We start from the raw sequence: 27,720 nt of genomic DNA on the forward strand, positions 1-27,720 counted from the left end.
TCACCTATTTCACAGAGGAGGAAACGGAGTCTCAGGAAGCTGAAGAGAGTCACCCCAGTCACAGGACTGCTCAGTAGTGGAGCTGGGATCCCAGTGCCAGCTATCCGACTCCCCAAGGACACACTTAGCTCAAAGCTTTACTGAACTCCTAGGAGTCAGTCACCCCAGCCCAGACACTCACTCACCCCTGAACTTGATGATGGTCGGCTCTTCTTGGCCTTGAATATTCTGCTGGCCAACTAGATCTGGGGATCCAGCAGGCAGGACAGGCTGTAGCTACAGTACAGAGAGGCACCTCTGAGCCTACCAGGAGCCACACCTCAGGTGTCCCCCCACTGCCTGCCCAGCAGCTGGAGTCTGGGTGTCCCAGAGTTCGCCAAGCAATAAGGCCTGGGGCTGAGCAGGGGGCCATGGAGACAAGCTCTCTGGACTGGCCAACATGGAGAGTTCACCCCTGCCCTCACTCAACTCCTGCACAGCCTCAACTATCATTCTCATTGAGCAGCTCCATGTCCTGGAATCAGGCCCCAAATCACTCCTCCAGCTCTGGTTGTAATTCTTTGCAACCACTGGGAGCAGCAGCATTTCCCTCATGACTCGGTATTCCTGGGACCAGAGGGAAGGAGAGGATGCACACAGGGCCTGGGTGGGGGATGCTGCAGGGGCCTTGTGGGGGGTGAGGGGTGGGGCAGGGGACCAGTCCTGGCAACGCTCCTTCCCACCAGTTCTATCCAGGCTCTACGTGTTCTCAGAATGGGAATAATCAGCCCCTCCTCCAGGAAGTTATCCTTGATGCCATCCTCCCCTCAACCAACCCGCCAATTGGATGGGTCTCCCACTTCTCTGTTATCGAAGTCTTCCAATCAATGTAAGATACAGGGGGTGGAACCAGGGACTGTTCTGTCCAGAGGGTCTCTGATTTCCACCTCCTTCCCCTCCCCTGCAGGGAGTGCCACAGCTGCTCACCTCAGTCCCTTTCTTAAGGTTGATCTCATTCCCCTGGAAGGTGGAGAGCCAGAGTCCATCAGACAGAATGCCATAGACTGACTAACCCCTTATGTCCACCCCTTCTCATGTTGCACTACTGCCAGGTCCCCAGAGGGGGCAGAGCATGCAGAGAAAACAGGACTTGGACCTAGGCCGGGCTCTGGGCTCCAGAGAAGGAGGACATGGGGGGAGGCTGAGGGACCTGGCAGCACAACCCTCTCTGATGACAGATTTGGAGGCTGAGGCCTCAGGCAGAGGGGACTGCTCAGCAACTTACGTGCTGCCTGACTTGGGGGGGGCGACCCCTCTCTCCCTCTATGGGCAGCATGGGAGTTAGAGGCTGAGTCCAGCTCAGATAAAACCTCACGCGGCTGTGCCATCAGGCAGCTCTGAGCTTCCCCAGCCTGGAGAACCGGAATGGGTGTCTCAGGTGGAGCCTCTGTTCACTCATCTCTAAGATGGGCCTGATGCCCCAGCTCCCAGGGGCCACTGCGAGGCTCCCAGGAGAGATGTGTCAAGTGCTGAGAGCTCGGAGCACATTTCGGGGGCTCCCGCATCCCAAGGTTCAGGATCGTGGTCCTTCCTGCCTGGCCTCAGGTTCACCCACCTCGAGATAATCACCCATCGCCAGACACAGCATAAGCAGGTCACCAAGGAAAGTGCCAAGATAGGGGACGACACCCTGTGACATTGGGGTGCGGGTGGGATGAGCCCTTGCTCTCAAGTCGACCCCCTGCATACCCTCCCCTGAAAAGTCCACAGCCACAGCCTCCTGGCCCACCCCAGGGTTCCCACGGGGAACAGCCTAGGACCCTTAGCAGCCTCCCCTCAATTCCTCCTTGCTTCACACCCCAAGAACACCACACTCCTCCTCCTCACCTCCCAGGGCAGGCTTCTAGCAAATCACAGGGTATGCGGTCCCTGTCCCTCCCCACAACAAACCCATCCTGCACCAGCTCTTCCAGGCCATCCCGGTCACTTCTACTGGGGGATTCGGACACTGTAGCACCAAGAGAAAGGGCCCTCCTCTCTTGATTTGAGGCCTCCAGCTGGGAGCGCAGAGCCCCTCCCCCACAGGCACACTCACCTGCTGCTGCTGCTTCTCCTTCTCCTGCACTCTATGGGGGCTGATTTCCGGGGGGCAAACGTGGAAGGCCCCTCCTGTCAGGGTCGAGGACAGTGTCAGTGAGGCCATAGTCCCCTCACCGCATTTCTCTCCAGCACCACTCGCCTCCGACACTGGACATCTGACTCGAGTCAACTGGTACCAATGCCACTCCACCCTCCAAGGTCTTGTGATTCCAGAACAAGCCCAGTTTCAACTCTCTGAGTGTAAGCTTGGGCTTGCGTCCTGGACTCCCTGAGCCTGTTTCCTCATCTGGAAAGTGTGAGAACTCCAGCTACTTCACAGGTTCTCCTGAGGACTCACTGTCGCATGACTGTTATCACTGTTCTCGCCCTCACCCCTCCAGGGAGCAGGCAGAAAGCTCCCACATTCCTTTCCTCCCTCTTACTTCATCACCTCCATGTGAGGCCTGCACCACACGATCACCATCCTTCCATTTCCCTGATGGGGAGACAGAGGCCCAAACAGGGGCAGTGAGTTGCTCAGGGGCCACAGAGGAGAGGCCACTTGGCCCTCCCAGCCAGAGACACTGTTCCAACATCCTCACCTAACCCCCAGCCCCACCACTGACAACAGTCCTGACCCCCGAGCTCTCGAAGCTTGGTCGTGGGCTGAGGCGTGGATGGAGAGGATGTGGTGTCTTGGGAGTCTGGTTGAATGGCTCCTGCCTGCCCCAGTCTCGTGGAGTGTCTGGCCCCCAGGCCGGGACAGAGGCAATGCCAAACCCTTCTCCTCCCCAAGGAACCACTCAGGATATTCCCCTGCACTGAACTCTTTCTTTATCCACTCAGAAACTGGACCCCCAAGGTGCCACCTCTGATCAACAGGGAAGGGGTGAGAGGACATTTTGCTTCCCTGTTTACATGAAGCTCCTAACTTCCTTTCAGCAGGATCCACTAAGAATCTATCAGTTGCCTAGGCGCTACTCATAAGCCACCTGGGGTATATGTCATTGCCAACCAGGCATTCAGGTGAGACTCCGTTGTTGACTCGAGTGACTGCTCTAGGCGTCCAGGGGTGGTCCCAGAACGCACACACATCTGTCTCTGGTCCAGCTGTTCAGATCCAAGGATGAGCATCTTGTTTGTCCACCTGGGCCAGGGACATTCCCTGCTGTGCCCGTCCCTGGGGTAGGCAGTGTGCTCTCCCCTTGGAGACATGGTGAAGATAGAAGGAGCAGCAGGGGCCTGGCTTCCTGAGGACAGGTTTAGGCTGAGGGATAAACCCACCCAACCACCCAACAGCCTGGGAGTAGCTACATTCAGCAGGACGGAAGTGCATGGAAGCCAGAAAACTGCTGATGGCGCCAGATCGGCAACTCGCCCTGGAACAGCACAGCCAACACCACTGTGTCCCATGACCAGGGCCTCCTGCCCACAAACGGCACCCCATCTGCCCATGGGCCAAACAGATCCCTAAGCTTGTTAACCTGGACAAGATAGATGGGAACGTTTCAGAGAAAGTTCAAGTGAGAAACTATCAAAACCACAGCTTGCCCAGTCCCCCTCCCCCCGTGGCCCCTCCTCTCTTTCCAGACCCCCAGCCTCCACTCTACCTTGGTCATCAGTTCTCTGCTCAAGGACTCGTCTTGGCTATAGCGCTCCTTAAGTTTTTCAGAGCTCTCCCTGAGGAGAGGGGAAAGAGGGAAGGACAAATTTAGGGATAATGTGAGGGGTCTGAGTGCAAATCCTTTTCTTTGACAACCTAAGAGATTCAAACTGCCTGGAGGAGTGCTCTCACTGGGCTCCTCTGAGGGCTAAGGTCTTGTGAGACTGGGAGGGGGCTCTCCTGTTGGTCACTGGGGTCTCCATTCCCCCGCTATACAGAGCAGCTCTCTTTTGACCACTTTCAGTTTCAACTGGGCATAGAGTTCTGTTGCTATAAACACTTGAAAATCTCCAATGTGGCTCAACTCAGTACCTGGCATTTAGAGAAACCGAATCCTGAAGCAGAATTGGTGCACTAAGGACACCAGGAGACTTAGAGACACACCGCTGAGGCCCAGGCCCTGTTCCAAGCATTTGCTGCCACCCAGGAGTTCCCAGCTGACTGAGGGGCCAATGGCAGACATACGGGAGATCCCCCATCCACCCTGGTCCTCCTATGGAGAGAGGCCTACCCACCAGGAAACTTCCCCCATGTGTTCTTCAGGTGGCATATGGATGTTTTCTGCAGAACAGAGATGACAGTGCAGGGCGAGGAGAAGTTCTTCAGGATCTTGCACTCCTGGGGAAGGGAAGAGAATGAGCTGTGAGGTGGGGCGCTGGAGCCCTGCTTGCTCTAGATTCAGTCCCCTTCTATTTAAATCTCCTCTCCTGGATGAGACAGATGCTCAGGGAGCCCCAGAAGGGCACATTTAGGACCCAAAGAGTAACACTCACAAGGAGGAGGATTTTAGCTCAACCCAAGGAGGGAGCCACGTAGGAAGTGAGCATCCCCGCACTGGGACCTGGAGTCAAGTTCAGCATTCCCCTGGCAAGAAGGGCCTAGGGACTTGCAGGGGCTTAGACCACACACTGCAATCCTGGGACCTGATAAATGTGGAGGCAGTTCCTAAGGCTCCAGAGAGGGGCTCCACTGGGCCTCCCACAGCACACCTGGGCCACCTGGATCCAGCGCTCCACCACCCTCACCCTGTCCTGGGCCATCATGCTCGGGTCCCCGAGGCAGGTGGTGACGACGAGGCTGGCCACCCTTCTGAAGTGGTCGATGGTGGCCCGGACGGTGTGTGCCAGGTGCTCATTGCTGGGCTTGTTCCTCTTGCCCCAGGTGGAGCCCAGGCACTGAGAGGGCACCACCTTCCGGAAGAGCTCCTGGGGAACAGGGGGAGTGTCACCCAACATTGCCACACCCCAGCTCTGTGTCCACATCCCCAAAAGTCCCACACAGGGGTCACAGTTTAGAGCTGGAGCTCAGGAAGCTCATGATGTGGCCTGAGCCTTGTGAGAGTCCCTGGCTTTTCTTCTCTGTCCACTGAGGGTACCCAGAGGATGACCCAGGACCCAGTACTGGCAGGGAAGGGAGAGGGACATTTGCATCCAGCCCGTCCTGGCTAACTCCAAGCTCCAGATGGTGGCTCACCTCGGCTCATCCCAAGGGGGCATCTTCCAACACACTGATCCCCCTCTGGTCACACTCACCATTCTGATGCACATTCTGCCCTGGCAGCTACAACCACGGGCCTTGTCTGTCTCCCTTGTAGTGGAGTACACATCAGGTGTCTAATAAGTCCTGAGGCTGTTGAGCTTCCTGAGCAGACGGTTGGGCCACCAGGGACCTGGTTGCATACAGTGAGTTCCCCTCCACTACTGATGTGCCAGGCCCTGCTCACCCTTCCTTCTCTTCAAGGAGCCGGCACAGCCACTCTGTGCAGCAGGTCCTGTTAGTGTCCACCTCTACGCTCTGCAGGTGGAAAGCAAAGGCTTAGGGGTTCAGAAAGTTGCCCAGGTCGTAGGGGTGGAGCCAGGATTCGGGCCCAGATCATAGAAGACTGGATGAGGTCTGGGGCAACGATGGCAGAGGGAAGGCCTACCCCACCCCGCCCTGAGAGCCCAGCTGCTCACCGCATCCATCACAGTCAACTGCTCCACCACCAGCTTAGGAGGGAAGGCCGTAGGTTGGGCTTCTTCTCATGCTTCTTAGCCACAGGTGGAGATGGACTTCCCACTAGAAATGATGGTCCAGGTGACTCCAACTCAGCAGCTCCCACTCCTGCTGGAGCCCATGTTGGCCCTTGCTCCAGCTCCAACACTGCTGGTAGAGGGGACACTGGCTCCAGTGCTAGAGGGTGTGGTGTCAACGGAGCTGGAGCCAGCTCTACCTCCACCACTGCCCACAGCTCTGCTTCTGCTGCTGGCTGAAACTCTGGAGCTGACTCTGGAGCGGGATAAAGAGAAAGGTTCACTCACATAGCTGACTTTCCATGTGTCCTTCTAAATACAGGAAAGATCCCACTTCTCTTCCAGGAATAGCCAGCCTGCAGTCCCCCTTAGCCTCTGGCTCTGCCTCAGTGGCCTCCTAAACTCACAGCAGACAAGGGAAAGAGGGTCACGGGAGCTCAGCTCTGAACCAGACAAGGTTACCTGCATGTACGTCCCCTTTAGCTTGAAAAAGAGACAGCCCCTGACTGGTCCCACCCTAGTTCTGGTCCAACCCCATCATCTCAAGGTCCTGAGTGTGGAGGCCCTCTGCTCCTGCTCTCATCTCAGAGCAGCACTGGATGGTGTGGGTGGCCTCATGTACCTGCTCCTTGTCTAGTGAGTTGGTGGAGTTGAAACCATTGAGCAGCTACTCGACGACCTCCTGAGTGGAGTTCTGCAAAGACTGCCTGGGAGCTGGGCCAGAGGGAATCAGGGGTTGCCTGCACACTGCCACAGAGGCCAACCCCCAAGAGAAAGTCTGCTCCTCAGTTCAGGCACAGAGGGCATCCTGGCAAAGATCTTTGGTCAGGGAGGGAAGGAAATGAAACCTCTAGGGCTCAATAATATACGAGTAGAGGAGCTCACCTTCTCATGCTGTCAGCCATGATCTGGGGTATGAATGTGACAGACCCACCAGGTTTCCGACACCTAACAACAAGCTCCTGCCCAGGAATGGCCTGTCCCACATACCCTGCCTTCCCCACTCCACACAGACACACAAACACACACACACACACTATGAGGGGCCTGGAGTGTGGGGTTGATCAGGTGGGATCACCGTTGTGTCCTGGCCTGCACTAGCCTTTCCTGGGCTCCCCCATGTTACCCTTCACTGCCTCCTGTCAGACACCCAGAGGCGTCAGGGATGAGGGCTGAGCCAACATCGGCAACAATCAAAAAGATTCTCTTTCTGGGTTTTTTTGAGGCCAGATCCTCCAAAAGTTTGGATACAACAACAAAACATTTTTGCTTCTTGGCTGTCTCCATTCAAGTGAGCTGGATGGGGGGCTGTGGGTGCCTGGTTACCAGAGTTCTAAGATCCGTTGAGGCCTAGGACCAAGGAGATGGGTTCATTTTTCAAGATTCCTTTACCTGGGACCCTTACCTCAATCAGATTTCTCCAGAGCTGCCCATTGAGCCCGGGCTGCTCACCCTCCTCTCTCATGTCACTTCCTGAACTGTACACAAGGAGCCTACACAGCCCTAGCCACAGTTCCCTGGAAACCTAACTCAGGTCCTAGCTTTGAGGAGACAGAGATGAATGCAGACCTCCTCTTTCTTACCAGTTCTGCATCCTGGGAAAGTCCCTGTGCCTCTCAGGTCCTCCCTAGTCTCCAAACCTGCACCATGGGGATCAGGCTAGAATCTACTTGCTAGGGACCTCGCCCGGTGTATATGAGATAATATCTATTACCCCTGTGGGCTGGTGTCACATGTACCTAAGGCACAAACTTAGAGATGGAAGAATAACAAGAAGGGGTGACATGTAGCACAGAACACCACTCAAAACAGGCCTGGATTCTAGCAATGTGATATTGGAACAGTCACTTCCAACTTGGCCTCATTTTCAGGTCAGCATCATGAGGGGTTTGAAACTAACGGAAATTTAGATACTGCCTTCTGTGGCATAAAACCATTCAACTGTTTCCTGTTTTATGGAGAATGAGACCCAAGGGCCTCATCTTGGCCTATGAGGTGGGAAGCCTCCACAATGGTACCCAGTAAACCCCACCCATGGCATAGCCATCCCCGTGGAACCACTAAGTGGTTAGTAACTGGCTTATGAACATAATAAGAGCCAATGTGATGGGATGTCTTGTCTAAATTTTAACTACACAAGTCTCTCACTTCCTCTTACTCCCTCTCTCATGTTCCATCTCTCTCTCTCACTCTGTCGAATCCCTGTAACTGAGGAATCAAATACCAGTGTTTTGGGACTGCCCAATGTGGAGGCCTATAGAGGAGAGAAGCACGGGAGTGCCCAGGCCAACAGACAGAAAGGAACTCAGGCTCTTAGTCCAAATTGAACCCTGAAGGCTGAGAGTGACCTTGGGGGTTTGTCCTCCCCCAGTTGAGCCTCAGTTGGGGCCACAGCCCCAACCTGTTCAACTCACTGAGGCAGAGGCACCCAGCTAAAACATGCCTGATTGCTGATACACACAAATTGTGAGATAGTCAACATTTGTAGTTTTGAAAAGCAAGGTTAGGGGCAATGAAGTCAGAGAGGGAAAGGTAACTGACATAGCCTACCAGGCCCTGGCCCTACCTTCCACCCCAGCTCCTGTTCTCTCCTCCCAGCCTCCCTCCAGCTGCACTGGCCATATTTCTGACCTCCTCTGGCCAAACTCACTTCTGCCTGTGAGACTCAGGACCGGTGGTGCCATCTCCCTGACACACTGCTCCCAGACCCCTGAAGGGCTGGCTCCCTCTTGTCATTCTGGTCCCAGCAAATGTCACCCTATTGAGGCCTTTCAGACCCTCCTACCAAGTGACGCCCAACCCTCCCTCACAGCCCCCTGCTGTGTTTCTCTACAGCACTTGCTGAGAGGAACTTACCCACGGCTCTCAGAATCAGTGACAAAGATGGAGAACTCAAAGGTTTTGCGGGTACCAATGCCTGTGTTTCTCATCCCCTAAGCCATCAGATGTCTCCTTTGGATCCCACTGCTGCCACCAAACTGGTACAAAACAAAATAAAACTGAGTAAATTTTAAACATCTTATCGGCTTTATTCAACAGTTCATGAATCAGGCAGCATCCAGTCTAGCAGAGAGAAAGGAGCTGTACAAAATGAAAGACTTTTATAGGCAGAAGGGAGCAGGAACAAGGAAATTACACTACACCAAAAAGAGGATTGGTTACTGCAAGGTTACCTTCCTTTAGGGGATGGCAGGGCTCTATTAGGAAGGTGACCTACCTGCTGCTCATCAGGCGATTCCCAATTGACTGGTTTATGATTCTATTCCTGGGAGGGCAAAAAGTCTAATTAAATCTCGGCTTGTTGACGTGAGACTTAGGCTAAGTGGCTCTATTAGGGCCTGGTGTCTTGTTTTATTATTTTATTTATTTATTTTTTGGGGGAGGGAGATCAGCCCTGAGCTAACATCCATGCTGATCCTCCTCTTCCTTTTTCCTGAGGCAGACCAGCTCTGAGCTAACATCTATTGCCAATCCTCCTCCTTTTTTCCTTCCCCAAAGCCCAGGTAGATAGTTGTATGTCATAGTTACACATCCTTCTAGTTTCTGTATGTGGGATGTAGTCTCAGCATGGCCGGGGAAGAGGTGCGTCGGTCACGCCCGGGATCCGAACCCAGGCCGCCAGTAGTGGAGCGTGCGCTCTTAACAGCTAAGCCACTGGGCCTGCCCTGGTGTCTTGTTTTAAACACATTACTTCTGCTGGTCCCTGATTTCCCCAGTTACACCCCAGCTGTCCCTTCATTGGCCATTGTTGGTCACACACCCACTGCACCTGCCTCCAGTCCTTCCCCTTCAACACCGTAATCTCACACACAGCTCCTCCCTACACTATCATGACGTCTCCCACCACACGTCCCCTATACTTTCCACACCGCCATCAAGATGATTCACAAACACCACAACCATTTATGTCCAATGGGCTTAGAGGTCTAACCGTGCACTGGGAATCAGGAGTCACAGGGTCTGTCACTTGGCCTCCAATCACCTACTGTACCCCAGCTGAAGGGCTTACCCTGCAGAGAGACTCAGTTGTAGCCAACTCCATCGAACAACATCTTTGCCCCAGGCTTCCTTCAAAATGCTCCACCCACTTTCTGCCCCAACTGCTCCTTGAGGGGTCATTTTGGGGTAGGCTTTGAGGCCACCTTGGTGATTTTGTGCCCAGGCCCAAACAGCTCTTGGCCCACAAACACTTTAACCATACCCCCTGAAATCATATACCACAGGTAGCCAGTGAATGGGTGCAAATTATTTTACCTCAAGACACCTAAGGAATATTTGACACCAGGAGCATCCACTTTTGGGTTTTACTGTGGGCTGATATCACAAGGCTCTCACCCAGTGAGCGTCTCTCTTCCCCAACCCTGTGAACAGCTTTCTCCAGGCTGTATTGTGCAATGCACTATTGTTTCTCTCTCAGCCTGCTTCTCTCAGGTCGCAGGTCCCCTGAGTTTCCTGCTCTGACAGGCTACCAACAACCCATAGAAACAATGTCAGTCCTATAGCACTGGGTTTTCAGTTCTACTGGGATTGACTGACTGGACTGGGCACAGGTGCGGTGGCCCTACCCACACAAAATCAGGAAACTGAGGCAACTAAGAAGTATCAATAACCTTAACAGAACATGGACAACAACTCCATAAGAACATATCCTAACCCCTGAACAACACACTCATGAGTCTCTCGCCTAAATGGTTTTAGAAAATGGTCTGGCCCTAGACTGTCTATACCGGCCAAGGAAGGAGGGGTTGGTGCCTTTCCTAGAACCACACTTGCTGAGTGTACATCAACAGAGAAGTTCAAACCTACCTCCACCAAATGGCCCAAGAGGTTAAAATATTGCATAATATTACCCAAATCTTTGAATAGATACCAAAGGCCCCCGAGATCACTGACCTATTTTCATGGCTGGTCTCTCCAAGTTGGGAACAATGGAAATGGACTGGATTTTAGACTGTTGCTTGTATAGTCATAGGATTTGTTACTATAGTCCTCGTCGGATGTTTACTCTCTTGGCTACAACTTGCCCTACCCCTAATAACTCCATTAATTACACTTATTAAATATACCAGGCAACTTAAAATTAACCAATACCCTGATTAACTTAAAAAATTCAAAATTTTTATGTGGAAAATCTGCTTAACATAGAATACACCGTTTTAAGCATTTCAAAGTATACATTTGTGTGGCTTTTAGCACAATGATTATGTCGTGTGGCTATCACCGCTATCTAATTCCAGAACATTTTCAACACCCCCAAACAAACCCATACTCATTCACAATCTATTTTCTGCTAACCCAAACCCATGGAAACAACTCATCTGTTATCTCCCCCTATGGATTTTCCTATTCTGGACATTTCATTCAAATGGCATCCTGTTATCTATTGCCTTTGTGGATGGCTTCAGTGAGCACACATGTTTCAAGATTCACCCATGGCCGAGCATGTAGCAGTACTTAATTCTTTTTTATGGCTTATAATATCCTATATTATGAATAGGCCACATTTGGTTTATGCAGTGATAACTGGCTAGAAATTTGGGTTTGTTTTCACTTTTGGACCATTGTGAACACTGTTGCTTTGAATGTCTATGGGCAAGTTTGCTCTTTTGGACATATCTACCATGGGCCTCTCCAGGTCAATGGTAATTCTAAGTTTAAGATTTTAGAAAATGCCAAGCTGTTTTCTGCAGTGGCTGCATCATTTTACTTTCCCACCAGTAATGTATGTGGGTTTCCCTTTCTCCACATCTTTACCAACACTTGTTATTTTCCATTATGTTGAATATAGCCTTCATTTTGAGCGTGAAATAGTATCACATTGTGCTTTGAATTTGTATTTTCCTAATAATTAATGATACTGAGCAACTATCTTGTGCTTATTGGCCATCTATGTATTTCCTGGAGACATGTCTATTCCAGTTGCTTACCCCGTTTCATTGACTTGTCTTTTATAATTGAGTTCTAAGAGATCTTTATATATACCCAATATAAGAGCCCTCTCACGTATATAAGTTGCAAATAGTAGGAGACTTCAAAGACCACTTTTAACGGATAGAATATCCATACAGAAAATCAGGAAATAGCAGACATGAAAACATTAAATACTAAATGGACCTATCAGACACACACAGAATATTTTACTGGACAGCAACAAAATGTACACTCTTCTCAAGGGCACACAGACTATTTTCCAGAACAGATCACATGTTAGGTCACAAAACAAGTCTTAACAAGATTAAAGAAGACTGAAATAATACCAAGTAACTTTTCTAAACACAATGGCATGAAACTAGAAGTCAATAACAGAAGGAAAACTGGAACATTCATAATATGTGGAAGTTCAACAAAAACTCTTAAACTTAAAAGTAGATCAGGGTGCAGACAGGTGCTGTAGCGGTTAAGTGCATGTGTTCCGCTGCTGGCGGCCTGGGTTCGGATCCTGGGCACGCACCAACCCATGCTTGTCAGGCCATGCTGTAGTGGCATCCCACATAAAGTGGAGGAATATGGGCAAGGATGATCGCTCAGGGCCGGTCTTCCTGAGCAAAAAGAGGAGGATTGGCGTGGATGTTAGCTCAGGGCTGATCTTCTTCACACACAAAAAAGGTAGATCAAAGAAGAAATCAAAAAGGAAATTAGAAAACAGCTCAAAACATACAAAAAGAAACAATAGGGACCGGCCTGGTGGCACAAGCGGTTAAGTGCGTGCGCTCCACTGCAGCAGCCCGTAGTTCGCCGGCTCAGTTCCCGGGTGCACACCAACGCACCGCCTGGCAAGCTATGCTGTGGCGGCATCCCATATAAAGTGGAGGAAGATGGGCACAGATGTTAGCCCAGGGCCAGTCTTCCTCAGCAAAAAATAAAATAAAAGAGGATTGGCAGATGTTAGCACAGGGCCATTCTTCATCACACACACACAAAAAGCAACAATATGGGCCGGCCCTGTGGCTTAGCGGTTAAGTGCGTGCTCTCTGATGCTGGTGGCCCGGGTTCGGATCCCGGGCACACACCGACGCACCGCTTCTCCAGCCACGCTGAGGCCGCCTCCCACATACGGCAACTAGAAAGCTGTGCAACTATGACATACAACTATCTACTGGGGCTTTGGGGCGAAAATAAATAAATAAATCTTTAAAAAAAAAAAAGAAACAATAAACACACCAAAACTTATGGGCTGCAGCAAAAGTAGTACTAAGAGGAAAATTTATAGTGATAAACTTGTACATTACAAGAGAAGAAAGATGTCAAAGAAACAACCTGACTTACAACACACAGCATTAAAAAAAGAAAAAATGAAACCCAAAGTTAGCAGAAGGATAGAAGTCACCAAGAGGAGAGTGGAAAAAAAATGAAAGACAGTATGGACGATTAATAAAAGTAAAAGTTGAGTTTTGGAAAAAATTAAATTGAGAAACCCTTAGATAAAATATCTAGGAAAACAAAGAAAGATGACTCAAACTAAATCAGAAATGAAAGAGGAGGCATTGCAACGGATGCTTCAGAAAGAAAGAGATCAGAAGAGACTATTCTGAACTAGTGTACATTCATAAATTGCATAACTTAGACAAAATAGATAAATTCCTAGAAACAACCTACGAAAGCTGAATCATGAAGAAATAGAAATCTTGAATAGACCAGTAACAAATAAGCAGATTGAATCAGTAATCAAACACCTCCCAATGAGAAGGGACTTCTCCACTCTGCCTGACCTTAGCCAGCCTGCCCCAGTGCCAGGCTGACTCCTGTGGACCTAGCTGGCTCCCTGCAGGCTTCTGCAAATCCAGGCCCCTGGCTCACCCTGGAGCATGCCAGCTCTGGTGGCCTCAAGCAGCATCCTTGACACCAGGCTCCTACCAGGCTCCTGGGAACCCAGGGCCCCATCTCAGCCTAGGGGCTGCCATCTTCAACAGCCCAAGGTGGCTCTTGTGACCACAAGTGGTGTCCTTGGCACCAGGCTCCTGGTGGGCTCTGGTGAATCCAGACCCTGGATCACCCAAGGTCCTGCCTACTCCAGGCAGACACAGGCAGCACTCACAGCCACAGGCAGCTTCTGTAACAGGGCAAACCCAAGACCCCAGTGGGCTCCCACAAACCCAAGACCCCAGGTCACTCCAGCACTTGCTGGCTCCAGCAACCCAGGTAGATTCCATGACACCAGGCTCCCAGGGGGCTGCTGGGAACTCAGGCCCATGGATCACCACACCACCTGCCAGTTCCAGCAGCTGTAGACAGCTCTTATGGAACGAGGCTCCTTGCAGGCTCCCACAAAACCAGGCCCCCAGTTTACCCAGGTGCTTGCTGACTCAGGCAGCCCCAGGCAGCTCCCATGGCACCAGGCACCGGCAGGTTCCCATGAACCCAGGCTTCCATCTTGATCCAGTGCCTGCTGGCTTCTGCAGCCTCAGGCAGCTCCTGTGGCCCCAGGATCCCAGCAGGCTCCCAGGAATCCAGACTTCTGGCCTACCACAGCACAAGCTGTCTCTCGTGGCACCAGGCTCCTTGCAGTCTCCCATGAACCAAGGCTCTCAGCTTATCCCAGCACTGGCGAACTCTCATGGCCCTGGATGACTCCTGTGGCTGCAGGCTCTCAAAGAGGACCTGCCAAAACAGGCTCCAGTGGGGCTACTCATGATCTCAGGGTCCCAGCAGTGCCCAGGGCCAGACACAATACCATAGACCCAAGCTTTCCACTCACCCCAGTACCAGGCTGTCCAAGGACTCCAGCAGCAAGCTTGCCCCTGGACACCACCAGATGGCCTACCCAGGACCCCTAGATGGGATGACTATGAAGGCTTTGGTTTGCTAAATCCATTCTGTAAAGACTGGAAGAGGTGCCTACTTCCTCAAATTTGCAGACACCAATGGAAGGCCACAAGGATCATGAATAATCAAAGACTCATGACACCACCAAAGAAAAAAAATAAAACTCCAATGACCGACCAAGTAATGGAGATATAGGAACTATGACACAAAGGTTTCAGAACAACCCTCTTTGAGAAATTCATAAAACTCTAAGGAAACATAGATAGACTACTAAATGAAATAAGGAAACAGTGCATGAACAAGTGAGAAGTTCATTATAGAAACAGAAATCATTAAGGAAAAACAAACAGAAATCCTAGAATTGAAGAACACAACGACTGAACTGAAGAATTTAATAGAAAGTTTCTAAATCAGATTCAACCATGTACAAGAAATAATTAGTGAACTAGAAGATGTGTCGTTTGAAATCATCCAGTCAAAGAAACAAAAAGAAAAACGGTACTGCATAGGAATGGGGAAAGGCAGTGTGAATTATGGGATACCATGAAAAGAAATAGATAAGCATTATTAAAGTACCAGAGGAGAAGACAGGGATAAAGGAAAAGAGTGTTTACTTAAAAAAAAATAGCAGCTTGTATCGCTATGAGTTTCCCTCTCAGGACCGCTTTTGCTGCATCCCATATGGTTTGATATGGCATGTTATCATTTTCGTTTGTTTCCAGATAGTTTTTGATTTCTCCTTTAATTTCATCAATGATCCATTGGTTGTTCAGTAGCATGTTGTTTAATCTCCACATTTTTGTCACTTTCCCAGTTTTTTTTTCATGGTTCATTTCCAGTTTCATAGCCTTATGGTCTGAAAAGATGCTTGTTATGATTTCAATCTTCCTAAATTTATTGAGGCTTGCTTTGTTTCTCAACATATGGTCTATCTTAGAGAATGTTCCATGAGCGCTTGAGAAGAATGTGTAGTCAGCTGTTTTTGGATGGAGTGCTCTGTATATGTCTACTAGGTCCATCTCGTCCAGTTTTTCATTTAAGTCTAATATTTCTTTATTAACTTTTTGTCTGGATGATCTATCCATTGCTGTAAGTGGGGTGTTAAGATCTCCTACTATTATTGTGTTGTTGTTGATTTCTCCTTTTAGGTTTGTTAATAGTTGCTTTATGTACATTGGTGCTCCTATGTTGGGTGCATATATATTTATAAGTGATATGTCTTCTTGATGGAGTGTCCCTTTTATCATTATATATTTCCCTTCTTTGTCTTTCTTAACCTGTTTTATCTTGAAGTCTACTTTGTCTGATATGAGTATGGCAACACCTGCTTTCTTTTGTTTGCCATTAGCTTGGAGTATTGTCTTCCATCCTTTGACTCTGACCCTGTGCTTGTCTTTAATGCTAAGATGTGTTTCCTGAAGGCAGCATATTGTTGGGCCTTTCTTTTTAATCCATCCTGCCACTCTGTATCTTTTGATTGGAGAGTTCAATCCATTTACATTTAGGGTAATTATTGATATATGAGGGCTTAATGTTGCTGTTTTGTCACTTATTTTCTGGTTCTTTTGCATTTCCTTTGTTTCTTGTCCCATTTGTTTTGGACTGCCAATTCAGTTTGGTTGTTCTGTCTTATGATTCTTCTAGTTTTCTCTTTGTTTATCATATGTGGTTTTGCTTTGATTATTTGTTTAGTGTTTACCTTGAGGTTTGGGCAAAAAATCTTGTGTATGAGATAGTCCATTATCTGATAGCCTCCTATTTCCTTATACTAAGTCAATTCAGTCACTTTCCTCTTCCCCTTAAGTGATACAATAAGTTAGGAAACAGATCTGTTGACAAACACAAAAAAGCTAGATCTAGACTCAGCCTGAGGGACAACAACATAAGAAACTAGTGGAGAGGAAACATTCTTCTCAAACCACAATGAAACAGTCACCACAATGGACTGTGTGCTAAGCCACAGTGAAATCTCTAAAGAGTCCAAAAAGCAGAAATCTATAAGTAACCATATTACGGGACCTTAAAGCAATAAAAATAAAAAATAATCACAAAATATTGGCTCCCCTCCCCCAACCTATCCACTTGAAAATCTGTCCACACCCTTCTAAATCTCTCAGGTTACAGAGGGGATCCAGACAGACAGGACAAACTCTTTAGAAATGAGCAGCACTGAGAGCAGCATGAGGCAAATCCATGGCGTGGAGACTAAGGGACAGAAGAGACACAGCCTCCACTGCAGGTATCAGGGAATATCAACTCTACAAGAAGAAGCTGAGCACTTCCCTCCAGGAGCCAGAATAACACCACAATAAAACCAACAACAGCAGAATGAAGTGAGGATTCACGAGGCGGGAAAAACAATGCAGACCTAAGCAATGGAGTTAAGGGCTGGCTCTCTGGAAAGACCTGTAACAGTGAGAAACCTTGCACAGTCTGACCAAGAGGAACAGACAAAGGCACCAAACTGTACCATCAGGTACAAGAAACTACCAAAACTGCTTTAACGTGATAGGAGAACATAGTGGATAACTCTGACCAAGACATCAGCGGTCCTCAACTGGAGCTGTCCTTCCACCAGAATGCATCTGAAAACACGCAGGATGGGTTTTGTTTCTTGTTTTGTGTTGTCCTAATGGTTGTTGCCCTGGGGGTCCCGGAGATCCTGAACAGCCAGTCACATAGAGCCGTTTCCCTCCTGAAGTGTTACTGACATCTGGGAAGACGAGCACTGATCGAGATTAAATGAACTATGTGGTAGGGAAATGTTTTCCATGGATGTATAACAGGCAAAAGATGGTACCCTCAATACATAAGGAATATCGAGAAACCAATGTTTACAACTACTAAACTGTAAGAGAGTGGGAAAATCAGAAACATAGCCAATAAACACACCAAAAATATATCCAACCTATTCGTACAGGTGGAGAAATATGCATGTAAAGCACAGGGAAGAGTTGAGGAGATTACACACCAAATTTTACTACCAACAAGGAATAAAAGTTGGGAGGTAGGTGAGAAATAGGAGTTTTTACCACTTCTTACCTTATATATATCTGTAGTGCTTTAATATTTACAAAAGAGAATGTACTCTACTCAAAAAGATGTTTAAAATTTTAAAGAAATTATTAAAATGTTCAAAATGACTTCAGTTCATGGATATTCATTAAAACACGAATGGAAAGAACCTCCCCATGACTTTAACAGTCTCCTATAACTTTTCTAATAGTTACTATGTCGATTTTATTTCACATTTAGATCCTAACTCATTGGAATTTACATTTGTGTGAGGGATGCAACAGAAGCTGATTTTCTCCTGTTCAAGTGGAAAAACAAGGATCCAGGCACCGTTCATTGTGTAGGTCTGGCTTTCCCAGCAGACCTCCTTTCCCAGCGGCTAAACCTTGACAACTACCGCTGCCTCTCGAGCACCCTAGAACTGGGGGGGGTGAGCTCTGCAGCCTGGGCTCCCTGTCTGCAAGGGGCAGCTACCAGCAGAGCCTTCTCCCAAGACAGCAGCAGGCATGCTGCACAAAGAAGTGGTCAGTGGCAGTCTGCTGCATAGCAGGAAACCCCTCATGATGAGCAGGCAGTGGGGGAGCCCCGAGCACGGGCACTGACCTCGGCGGGGGGCACCAGGTTGCTAAGGCAGGGAGCCCCTCCCTTCAGCTCGTCCAGCTCCTCCTGCAGCGTGTGCACCTGGCTGTCAGCAGCTGCCCCTCTTCAGCTCGCCATTCTTCTCCACCTGCTCCCACAGGTGGCACCCATGCTCCTGTTCCCCCGGGAGCAGAAGCAGTAGGACTGCAGCGACTTGAGGAGTTCTTGGGCCCCCAGTGCTGACAGGATGACCTTTCTGAGAGACGTGGGGCCGGTGTTGCTGTGCTTGCTCTGCACAGCTTCTGTGTCTGGCTTTAAGGTGACATCTGTTGGAGGGTGGAGGGGCTCTCGGAGGCTTTCTGAGGCATCATTGTGAATGATGAACTTGGGGGTTCTGGGCCAAGCCCTAGTCAGGCACAAGGCTGGTCCCTCTGCAGCTGGGCTCCACATCTCTCTTCAACCTCTTTCGGTCAACAGCCTCGTGGGGGACAGATGACCTTTCTCGAGTGTGCTCTGAGAAGAAAGTGTAAGAAAGTTGCCAGCCAATAAATCTGCACATCCCAGATCCTGAGGGATAAAGTCACCCACGGAAATGCCACTCTTACCTAAGAGACCCTGGCTGGGAAGAGGGGGGTCTCATTGTCAGCATCCATAGCAGACATGTTTGCATCTCCCTGGCTGCCTGATGCTGTGGAGGCCACACTGTATCCTGGAGTTCCTTCCAGAGACTCTGCACCTGCTCCTGACTGGCGGCTTCCTGGGCAGCCCTGGGTGCAAGTTCACCCTGCACAGTGGCTCGCTTCAACTTGCGGGAGCCCTGCTAGGCCCTCAGGTTTTCCCTCAAGGACAACGATGAACCTGCAGCTCCTTTCCCATCTGCTTCACTCGCATGTTCCTTAGGTCCCCGGTGGCCTTCCTGGTGTCCTTTCTCCTGGGGCAGCCACGGACTTCAGCCCCCCCTTCTCAATCAGGTGGAAGATGGAGGGCAAGGCCATGGCTTGAGCATGTAATACTGACCATTCAGCCTTTCCAAGAGCTTTTTTTGGTGAAACGTTCACTACAGACGAAAGAATGCTTAGTGGGGTCCAGTCATCCCTGTGAACAGCTTTTAACCACTGAACCAGACATTGAGCCCTTTATGTGGAGCCTGCAAGGATAAATGAAAAAGTAACTAGAAACAAAGGATTAAATGTCTACCCCTAAAATAATCAAGTATAGAAACAAAACAAGTGTTTTTGGGAACACCGACACCTGTAGCCAATTTACCCATTTAAACCTTTAGTAAAGATTTAAGAAGCACCTTCTGCTTGCAAGTTATTACTGGAATAGAAAGATGAAAGACCCACTGTCTACCTTAAGAAACTGACCATCTAAGGCAGAGGAGGAAGAAAGGTGAATACCTCCTCCCAGGCTGTGGTAAGTGCCCTGTAGGGACACAGACACTCGGGCAGATAGCACAGGATGGCATCAAGACAACAGGAAAGACTTCAGGAAGCCTCAGAAATAGTTCCTAGAAGCTCATGGCTACCCAACCCTCCTGCTGTCCATGGGACGCAGTGCTAAAACGGCGAGGGTTGGTCCCCCTATTTCAAAGCCAGGCCAGGTGTCGGACAGCAGAGCCTCCCAGGCACTCAGCGGGGCGTCTGGCCCCAGCTCTGCTCAAGTAGCTGAGGTATGCAGGACTGCCGCCAGGAGAAGGTCAGCCCCAAGGGTTGTGGTTGCGTGTTCCTCCTGTCCTCCCCTTACCAGGAGGAAAGCTGTTCTCTGTACAAAGCAACAAGCCCCTGCAAGGTACTGACCAAGACACTTCATCATCTCTTCTCCTCATTAAGGTAAATTCTCTATTTAGACCAAACTCTGCACATGGGGGTTGGGGGGTCTCTCTCAAGGGCTTTCTGCTCCACCTGAGGTCATCTAGCCCCCCTGAGTCCGCTGTGGACCAGACCAGGTGGATACTAGGTCCTCAGGGAGTTCCAAGCAACATGACCTTCTAACCTTTCTCAATGCTTTGTGACTAGTTACCAAAGGACCACCACCTCCTTTGCCCCCAGACCACGTTAAACAATGACACATGACAAGAGCAACCTTCACTGCAGTGCTTTGCCTCATTCTCAAAAACAGTAACAAAACTTATGGGACACAGGCTCTGAAGGAACTGTCAAGAAAGCAGGGTGGCTGACCTCTGAAACAAGCTCACATTACTAGTTCTTTGGATAGATTGTAACAACTTCCGACTTAGAACAAACCACTGTAAACCTTCAATAATTCTACAGACAAGTGGCATTCAGCTCTTTCAAAATACAACAAGAAACTGCAATGCAAAACAAAAGGATCTGCCAGGAGATTTTCAAAGTAAAATGTGTTCAGTGCACTGTTTTGGGACCTCCAGTGCGGAGTCCGCAGGAAAGGACTCACTGAACTGGCTGAATTCCAGAAGCCTTCATGAAGGGAGCCAAGCCAGGGGACAGGCAAACTCCTCACCATGCTGTCGGAGCCCAAGGAAGAAGTGAAGAGAGAGCCCCTTCCCCGAGTCCCCAGGGTAAACCCCCGGGTGAGGAGTGGGCGACGCCCTCCACCACCCAGGATGCTGTCAAATGCAGAGTCCACTGTCAGATGCCTCTCCAGGACTCACCTCCAGTGCAGAGCCACCTTTCCCTGCACTGCCAGGACCCATCTAGCAACAGAGCATCTGGGAGGTGCGTCCATCCCAGAGGTACAAGCGGCTTTTGCTCAGCCACATTCCTGATCACAGAGATCAAGGCAGGCTCACTGCCATCAAAAGAGCAGAAAAGTCACAGCAAATGCCAGAAGATAGTGACCTAAGAGCGTTTCCAGAATACCCTGTTTCCCGACATTGTAGGCCTCAGCCCAAATCAATGGAGAGCACGGTGGTCATGGGGTGGGACTGAGAGGGTGGTGGAGGCCATAAGGTGGGTGCTGGTGGCCATGGGGAGGCCATAGTGGCCCGAGGCACCCAGAGCAGAGATGGTGGCACAGACCAAGGCCACAGAGTGCCCGGTGCTGACTCACCTGCTGGACCGGCCCGGAGGACCTGAGCACAGAGTGCCGCCTGCCTCAGGCTGAACCTCGAAGCAGGCTGACCAGGCGGCAGGATGGCATTGTTTTTAATTCCTTTTTCTTTTCCTGGCAGCTGCAACATAAGTTTACTGAAATCTCAGTTTGGGAACGGTACAGTAGACTAGTAGGCAATATTTCAATGGTTTGTGGCATCTGGCCACTTAAACGTGAGGTGGCTGACTTCCAAAGGAGCATGTTCAGCAGATGTATTTCTGGTGACGTTTGTTTAAAAAAGATAAAGAATCAGACAGTGATGCACTGTTTGCTGGGGGCACATGGTGGGGGAAGGAATAGAATTATTTACTTCTCCATCTGTTCTCAGGTTATTACCACTTACATACCTACGACCATTCCCAGGAAAGACTTGGTTAAGGTAGAAAACACAGTTTAATATCAGTCATATTACCTTAGATATGAAAGTCATCATAGTAAAGTCAGGAAAAGACATGAGATGAGTGGTAATGAGACATGGAAGGCTGCTTCAAAGTAGAAAAGGTGTTTGTGTTTGAAGGCCTCTGTTGATGCTGATAAGAACATGTACGGTATTTGTAGGATGGGGTGGGGAGTTTTCTTTCTAACATGATGCTGTGCGTCCTTTTAGGGCTGATTAATGGATCAGCCTCTCCTGGCCCCTGGTGTTCTTACAGATTCGGCCTCCCTTGCCCAAGGGTTAGGCAGTTCCTGGTAGTTTTTATAGTTATCCATTCATTAAGCTACATTTCTTATTGAGCGCAAGGTTTGGTTCATGCATTGTCCTAGACCCTTGTGCCAGAGAAGTGAGCAAAACACAAAAAGCATGCCCTGGGTGACGTTCTAGATGTGACACCAATGGTGTGGCTCATGTGGGAGAGTGATGTGTGCCAGGCTGGAGGGGGGTGGAGTTGTAGCCAGGAGGGCCAGGAAAGGTCTCACCGCAGAGGTAGATTTTGAACAAGCTCCAAAAGCAGTGCAGGAGGAAGAGCAAGTGGCCTGCTCTGGGAGCAGCAAGGAGGCCAGTGTGGCCAGGGCACAGCCGGTGACGGCAGCAGGAGCTGAAAGCAGAGTTGTGACTTTGGCCCAATCGTCGGCCCTTGTTGGTCATAACGAGGACTCGGGCATTGATTTATTCTGAATGACATGGTGACCCTTTGGAAGGTTTTGAGAGCAAGAGTAACATGGCCGGACATAGGTTTAGCAGACTCGATCTGGCTGCTCTGTTGAGAACATAACACAGAGGGGCCGGGGCAGAGGCAAGGAGACCAGTTAGGGTGCTGTTGCAATAAGCCAGGCAAGAGGCCTTGGAGATGTAGGTCAGGGTGGGGAGAGGAGGTTGAATTCTGGGTGTGTTTGGAGATCGAGACAGTAGGACTGTGTACAGATGGGAAGTGGTGAGGGGTGGGGCTGGGGAGGGAGGACTTGAAGTCGGTGCTGAGTTTATGGCCTGAGTCAAGAAACTTAGCTGGGGAGACTTGGGGAGGTCCTGCTTGGTGGGGAGCTGTGGGAGTTTGGTTTTGGCTGAGTTGACTGTGAGATTTATAGTTTGTCTGTGGCTCTTTTCCACTAGAGGAGAGCAGAGAATGGCCACCTGGAATCTGTCTTATGAACTCCCTGTGCCCTTCCCAGGCTCCCTCCTGGCACAGACATCCTATGGGAAGGCCTTGGAGTGGAGGTTCCTCTGTGCCAACTTTCTTGGGTGTTCTGGCATGTTTGCACTGCCCCTCCCTGGGTTTGTCACCTTGAAAAGATTTACTCACTTAGTGGAGCCTCAGGTTTTCAAAAGTTAAAGTTTATGTAATCAGTGGGCTTGAAAAGCAGTATAAAATATTTCCAAAGACGCAAGAAATAGGTAAATTTCAGAAAAAAAAAGATTCTAGTATTACATTGTATGTGTTAAAAATTCTTGTTTCCCTTTCTGCCTCCCCTGAGCGTGTGTGGTCATATTGTTAGTTCTGTTCTTTTCCTTGTGATGCAGTATTTTCAAATGGAATTCCAGGGCTTACAATTGCACAGCAAGTTGTAATATGATTAATTGTTTATAAAACAATGTCTTTCCATGGAAATAGTTAATTAACATTATTTTCTGAAAGTAATAAATACATGTGGCTTTTCTTGTTGAACTAGAAAAATGCTTTACAACTTTCTTCTCTCCTTTCCATTAAAGTGTAGGTTTGTGTGAATTTGCTGGATTCTTCAAACACTGGGTTTGCCATTTACAAGGTCACTGTGGTCCAAAGAAACGTGACTGGGAGCAGAGGCCTGGGGTCAAGGTTTCTAAGATAAGCCCCCCCTTGAGCCTGCACAGAGAAGTACTTGAGGCCCACACGTTCTTCCTGGGTGTCCTCCCTGCTCATACTCACTGCAGAAGGAGGCTTTCTGCTGAGAGAAGCTACAGAGCCCTGGAAAGCTGGGAAGGCACCTGCACAGGGGGAGGGAGTTGTTGCCCTTCCTGAGGTTGTCCCTTTGCTTCCCTTGAGCCTGTGTCTACACGTAGGGTGGAGTTTTGCACCCACAGTGTAGGGGCCCCGCAGAGTGTAATTTGTTCACATTGAGAAAGTCTGTGAATGTCAGGAGTTCTGTGTCTGGATTAGAGTTTATGAATTTAGGGTTCATTTGAGTTACAACATTAAACTGCATCCTGTCAAGAGTCTCCTCACTTGTGAGAGTGGAAGCTGAGAGAGGGAGCCCTTCTTTTCCTTCCCAGGCAGGGGAGGGTGTATGAGCTCCCAGAGTCCATTCCTGTGGCTGCTCAAGTATCACCACCCTTCTGCACCAGGGACTGACCCACTCCAGGGCTTCTGTCTCTACCAGGAGAGTTTAGAATGTGTTTAACTTTCTGCATGTGGCTTTCCTTCTGTCCTGTGGGAAGCAGGCAGCTTATCTGTGCTGATCTCAATATTTGTGTTTCTTTGCTTTGGATTCCTGTATCGATTGAGCAGTGCAGCCCTATATTTCTGGTTTCCCTTAGCTCTTTGTAATTTTATTTCCTGTATGAGAAATAACATTTTGAGTTTCTTGGGATTAAAAATGTGAATTGATGGAGAGATATAATGTCAGTAAGGCAAGAAAATTGTAGAACTAAATAGAGTTTTTGTTTTTAGGCAAGAGAATCTCAAGATGTGAAATGAATGTGTTGAAGTTTTCAGGTGCATTTTCATTTTTACATCAGTGTTTGCATGTGCTTGTCCCTAGAGAACATTGAGACTTAAAAAGCTAAAACAATGGAATTTCTATTTTAATTGATGTGAAGAAAATTAATCAAACTAATCCCACTATGTTTAAGGAGCTAATCCCAAACCCCTCTTGCATTATAATGTGCCACTGACTCCTGAAAATCCTGCCTGTGTGAGATACAGTGGAGGACAAACTAGGATGCAGCTTGTCCTTTTGCTTAGCGAGAGATATGAAAATGTCATTTTGTATGGTTACTCTTTTGTAACCATTAGTGTGCTAAAGGAATTAAATCTTAGAATGGTTTCCTATGTACAGAAGTTTAAATTAAAGAAAAGCTATGAAATGGGAAAACATGGTATGTGTAAATTTCTCTATTTATATTAGATAAATCTGTAAGATAGAAAAGTCTAACCTCAGAAGAGTCACTGCCAACACTTCTGGGTCCCCTCCAGCCACCCCCAGTGCACAGTTCTGATCATTCTTGAGCTTCCTGTTGGTGTTTCTTTCTATAAAAACAAGCCATTGTGAATGCATATTTTTGTACGCATGTTTGTCCTTGTAATGAGCGGTCAGACTCCGCAGTTTTTGATGTATGTTGACAGCTTACGCCTCTCCTCTCCCTCTTCCTCTCGTGTCCACACCTGGACAAGCTGAGGAACAAGTCCGGAGGCTCTGTTCTCTGACATTGGCTTCGGATCCAACCACACAATCCCTGTCTGTGTGCAGAAGTCTTGCCCTGGTCTCAGCCCTGTCAAAGATTTTTCGCTTTGACCAAACTTTAGTCAGGCCCCTGAACCTTCTTGTATGCCTGTCTGTGCACTTCCTTGTAAAATCCAGTTTTAGCAACAACCTTGCAAAGTCAGTTTAACCAGAACCCACACACGAATGTCTGATCACACTTGAGATCTGCTCAGGCTCCTCCTCCTCCTCCACCATCCCTCAGGTGGTGTCTGATCACTCTGGCCTGTCTCTGGTAAGAATCCTATTAGGTCAGGTTAGCCAGAAACCCCAACACTTGAGTTTCTCTTAGTAATTTTCCATCCCCTGACCCCCACCATGCTGCCTGGCTGTGAAAACCCACTTGCCCATGCTGCATTTAGAGTGGAGCCCAACCTCATTTCTCCCCCGTTGTGAATCACATCACAGGGGTCTCTGCGTATCACAGTGGTTCTGAATAAAATATGCGTTACCATCTTTGACAAATTTCATTGAAGATTTTTTGTTTAAAACCCCAAACCACAATAAAAACCCAGGCTAGGCTCCTTTCTTTGCTCCCTCAAGCCATTCCAGAGCTGCATGTGATTCTGGCCCTGCTCTCCTCAGAGACCTCTATTATGCGAGTCATAAGACTTTTCCTAACTTCTGTGTGTGTGTGGAGGGGGGCACACACCAGCATCAGTCTCTCCATGGGAATCACAGCACTTGCCAGTGAGCAGTCATATTTTGAAAGGAATCTCTTTCTCTGAGTAGTAGGTCTCAACAGTGGGCTCAAAATATTCAGTGAACCGTGTTGTAAACAGATGTGCTGTCATCTGGGCTTTGTTCTTCCATTTGAGAGTTGACTTTAACTTAAAGTTACCAGATGCATTACCCTTAACAAGAGAGTGAGCCTGTACAAAGGCCTGGGGGTGGATTGGAGGGGGAGGAGAGAGAACAGGATCAGTTAGAGGGACCAGAGGTCAGAGTGTGAGACAGGAGTTGGAGAAGGGGCCAGAGCAGTCAGTAACAGCACAGCAGCCAGGTCAAGGCCCTGTGCACCATGTCTGGGAGTCAGGATCTTCTAATAGCAGTCAGTGAGGAGCCCCACTTTTGCTTGGATCTCTGGGGGACAAGAAGACAGTGTCTTACCACGTCTGACTGTCCACAGCTACCAGACCCTGGCCAGGGAGCATGAAGCGCTGATGCAGGAGTACCTGCACCTGCTGCAGATCGTGGAGGCGAGAAGACAGTGGCCAAGCAGCTACGGCAGCAGATCGAGGATGGGGAGATCAATATCGAGCGGCTGAAGGCAGAGGTGACTGCTGGCTAGGGGTGCAGAGGAGGCTGGCCAGGGGACACAGGGCACAGGCCCAACACCTCACACTCCAGGCTCCTGCAGGACCAGGGGGCACATGACGGGCAGGGGGAGCAGCTTCCAGTCACAGCTATGCCAGCCTCGAAACTTAAATTTAGTGATGCTGGCAGAGTGGGAAGGGCTTTAGTTAGATCTGAGTTCAGATCCTACCTCTGCCACTTGACAGTTGCAACCTGGAGTACATCCCCCCATCCTCTGTGCCTCCATTCCTTCATCTATACAACAGCCTTTTTATACTTGCCTGGCCAGGTTGTGAGGATTGAGTGAGGTTATTTATGGGCGAGTTTTTAGTTACTTTTCTGATGACCACATTGACTAAGCATTCCCACATTATCAGCTGGAGTCCAGGGACACAGAGTCCCGGGTAGGTCGTCATAGTGTGGGATCCTAGCTCAGTTCCAAGCATTCGTTCCTTCTGCCTGTTGTAAGAGCTCCTACAGGGGCTTACTGCACATGAGTCTGGAGGCCACGCTGCTCCTAGGTTAAGCCTTGTAGAAATTCACTACTCAAACTGTGGTCCATGAAGCAAGAGCATGTTGGAAATGCAGAATCTCAGGCCCTGCCCAGACCTCCAGAATCAGAATCTGCACTTTCACAACATCCCAGTCGATTGCCATTTACATTAAAGCTTGGGAGGCGCTGGCTCTCTGTCCCTTAGACGCCCCTCACCAGCTGTCTACCCCAGCACCGAATGATCTGATTGCCTCTCCCCCCTCATCTCACCATGCTCACCAGATGCTCAGAGCCATTTGGCCACATCACACGAGGACCGTGGACTCTGAGCTGAGGATGGGAAAATGGAAACATAGATTCTAACGAGGGTCGGCTGCATGATTTGTAGGGCCTGATGAAAGGGAAAAATGCAAGGCCCTGGGTGGAGTCGGGGAAGTCGACCTCCCCTTCTCACAGCCCACCAACCCACCCATGGCAGACAGGCGACCCCCCAATTTCAACCTCCAACCTCCTCTAACCTCTGTGCCATGATACACTTGGTACCTAGATGAGGGGTGGGCAAGATGCCCGTGCTGAGTCACCCACCTAGTGCCAGACACTGTCTTCTCACTCTGCCCTGAGACACCATCGGGTGTGCACTGCACTCACCCTTTCTGCACCTACCCCGAGGCCCCTGCAGAGGGTGGAGGGTGACTCACAGTGGGAGGTGTGTCTTCCTGGCTGACTGAACCCATTTCCTCCCAGACAGAGGGTAGACGAGGTCATGGGTTCTGGGGTGCCGGCGTTTGGGGAGCGAGCAGCTGAGAAACCATCCCAGGGAGGCAGCAGGAGGCAGTAACACATGAGGGCTGAGGCTCCACGCCCCTGGAGTGTGC

The 27,720-nt window shown here is 49.4% G+C and overlaps 1 protein-coding gene across 3 annotated transcripts; it reads right to left on the reverse strand.

Moving 5' to 3' along the window:
* Nucleotides 1-1,472: 1,472 nt before the first annotated feature.
* LOC131423077 (ral guanine nucleotide dissociation stimulator-like) lies at nucleotides 1,473-27,720 on the reverse strand. 3 transcript variants are annotated; one of them, XM_058570645.1, is made up of 7 exons: nucleotides 27,544-27,719; nucleotides 8,590-8,711; nucleotides 5,677-5,989; nucleotides 4,747-4,926; nucleotides 4,233-4,339; nucleotides 3,669-3,738; nucleotides 1,473-2,148 (listed from the first exon to the last, which is right to left on the reverse strand). In XM_058570645.1, the coding sequence occupies exons 3-7, from the start codon at nucleotides 5,683-5,685 to the stop codon at nucleotides 2,071-2,073; spliced, it is 444 nt and encodes a 147-aa protein (XP_058426628.1). In that variant the 5' UTR covers nucleotides 5,686-5,989; nucleotides 8,590-8,711; nucleotides 27,544-27,719; the 3' UTR covers nucleotides 1,473-2,070. The 3 variants fall into 3 exon arrangements, 2 of the variants coding, with proteins under 2 accessions (XP_058426628.1, XP_058426629.1); XM_058570646.1 differs by lacking the exon at nucleotides 8,590-8,711 and having other exon boundaries at nucleotides 27,544-27,720; XR_009224210.1 differs by lacking the exons at nucleotides 1,473-2,148; nucleotides 3,669-3,738; nucleotides 4,233-4,339; nucleotides 4,747-4,926 and adding an exon at nucleotides 5,392-5,515.

The sequence above is a fragment of the Diceros bicornis genome, chromosome 27 (genome assembly GCF_020826845.1).
Source record: "Diceros bicornis minor isolate mBicDic1 chromosome 27, mDicBic1.mat.cur, whole genome shotgun sequence".
In the NCBI taxonomy this organism is placed as follows: Eukaryota; Metazoa; Chordata; class Mammalia; order Perissodactyla; family Rhinocerotidae; genus Diceros; species Diceros bicornis.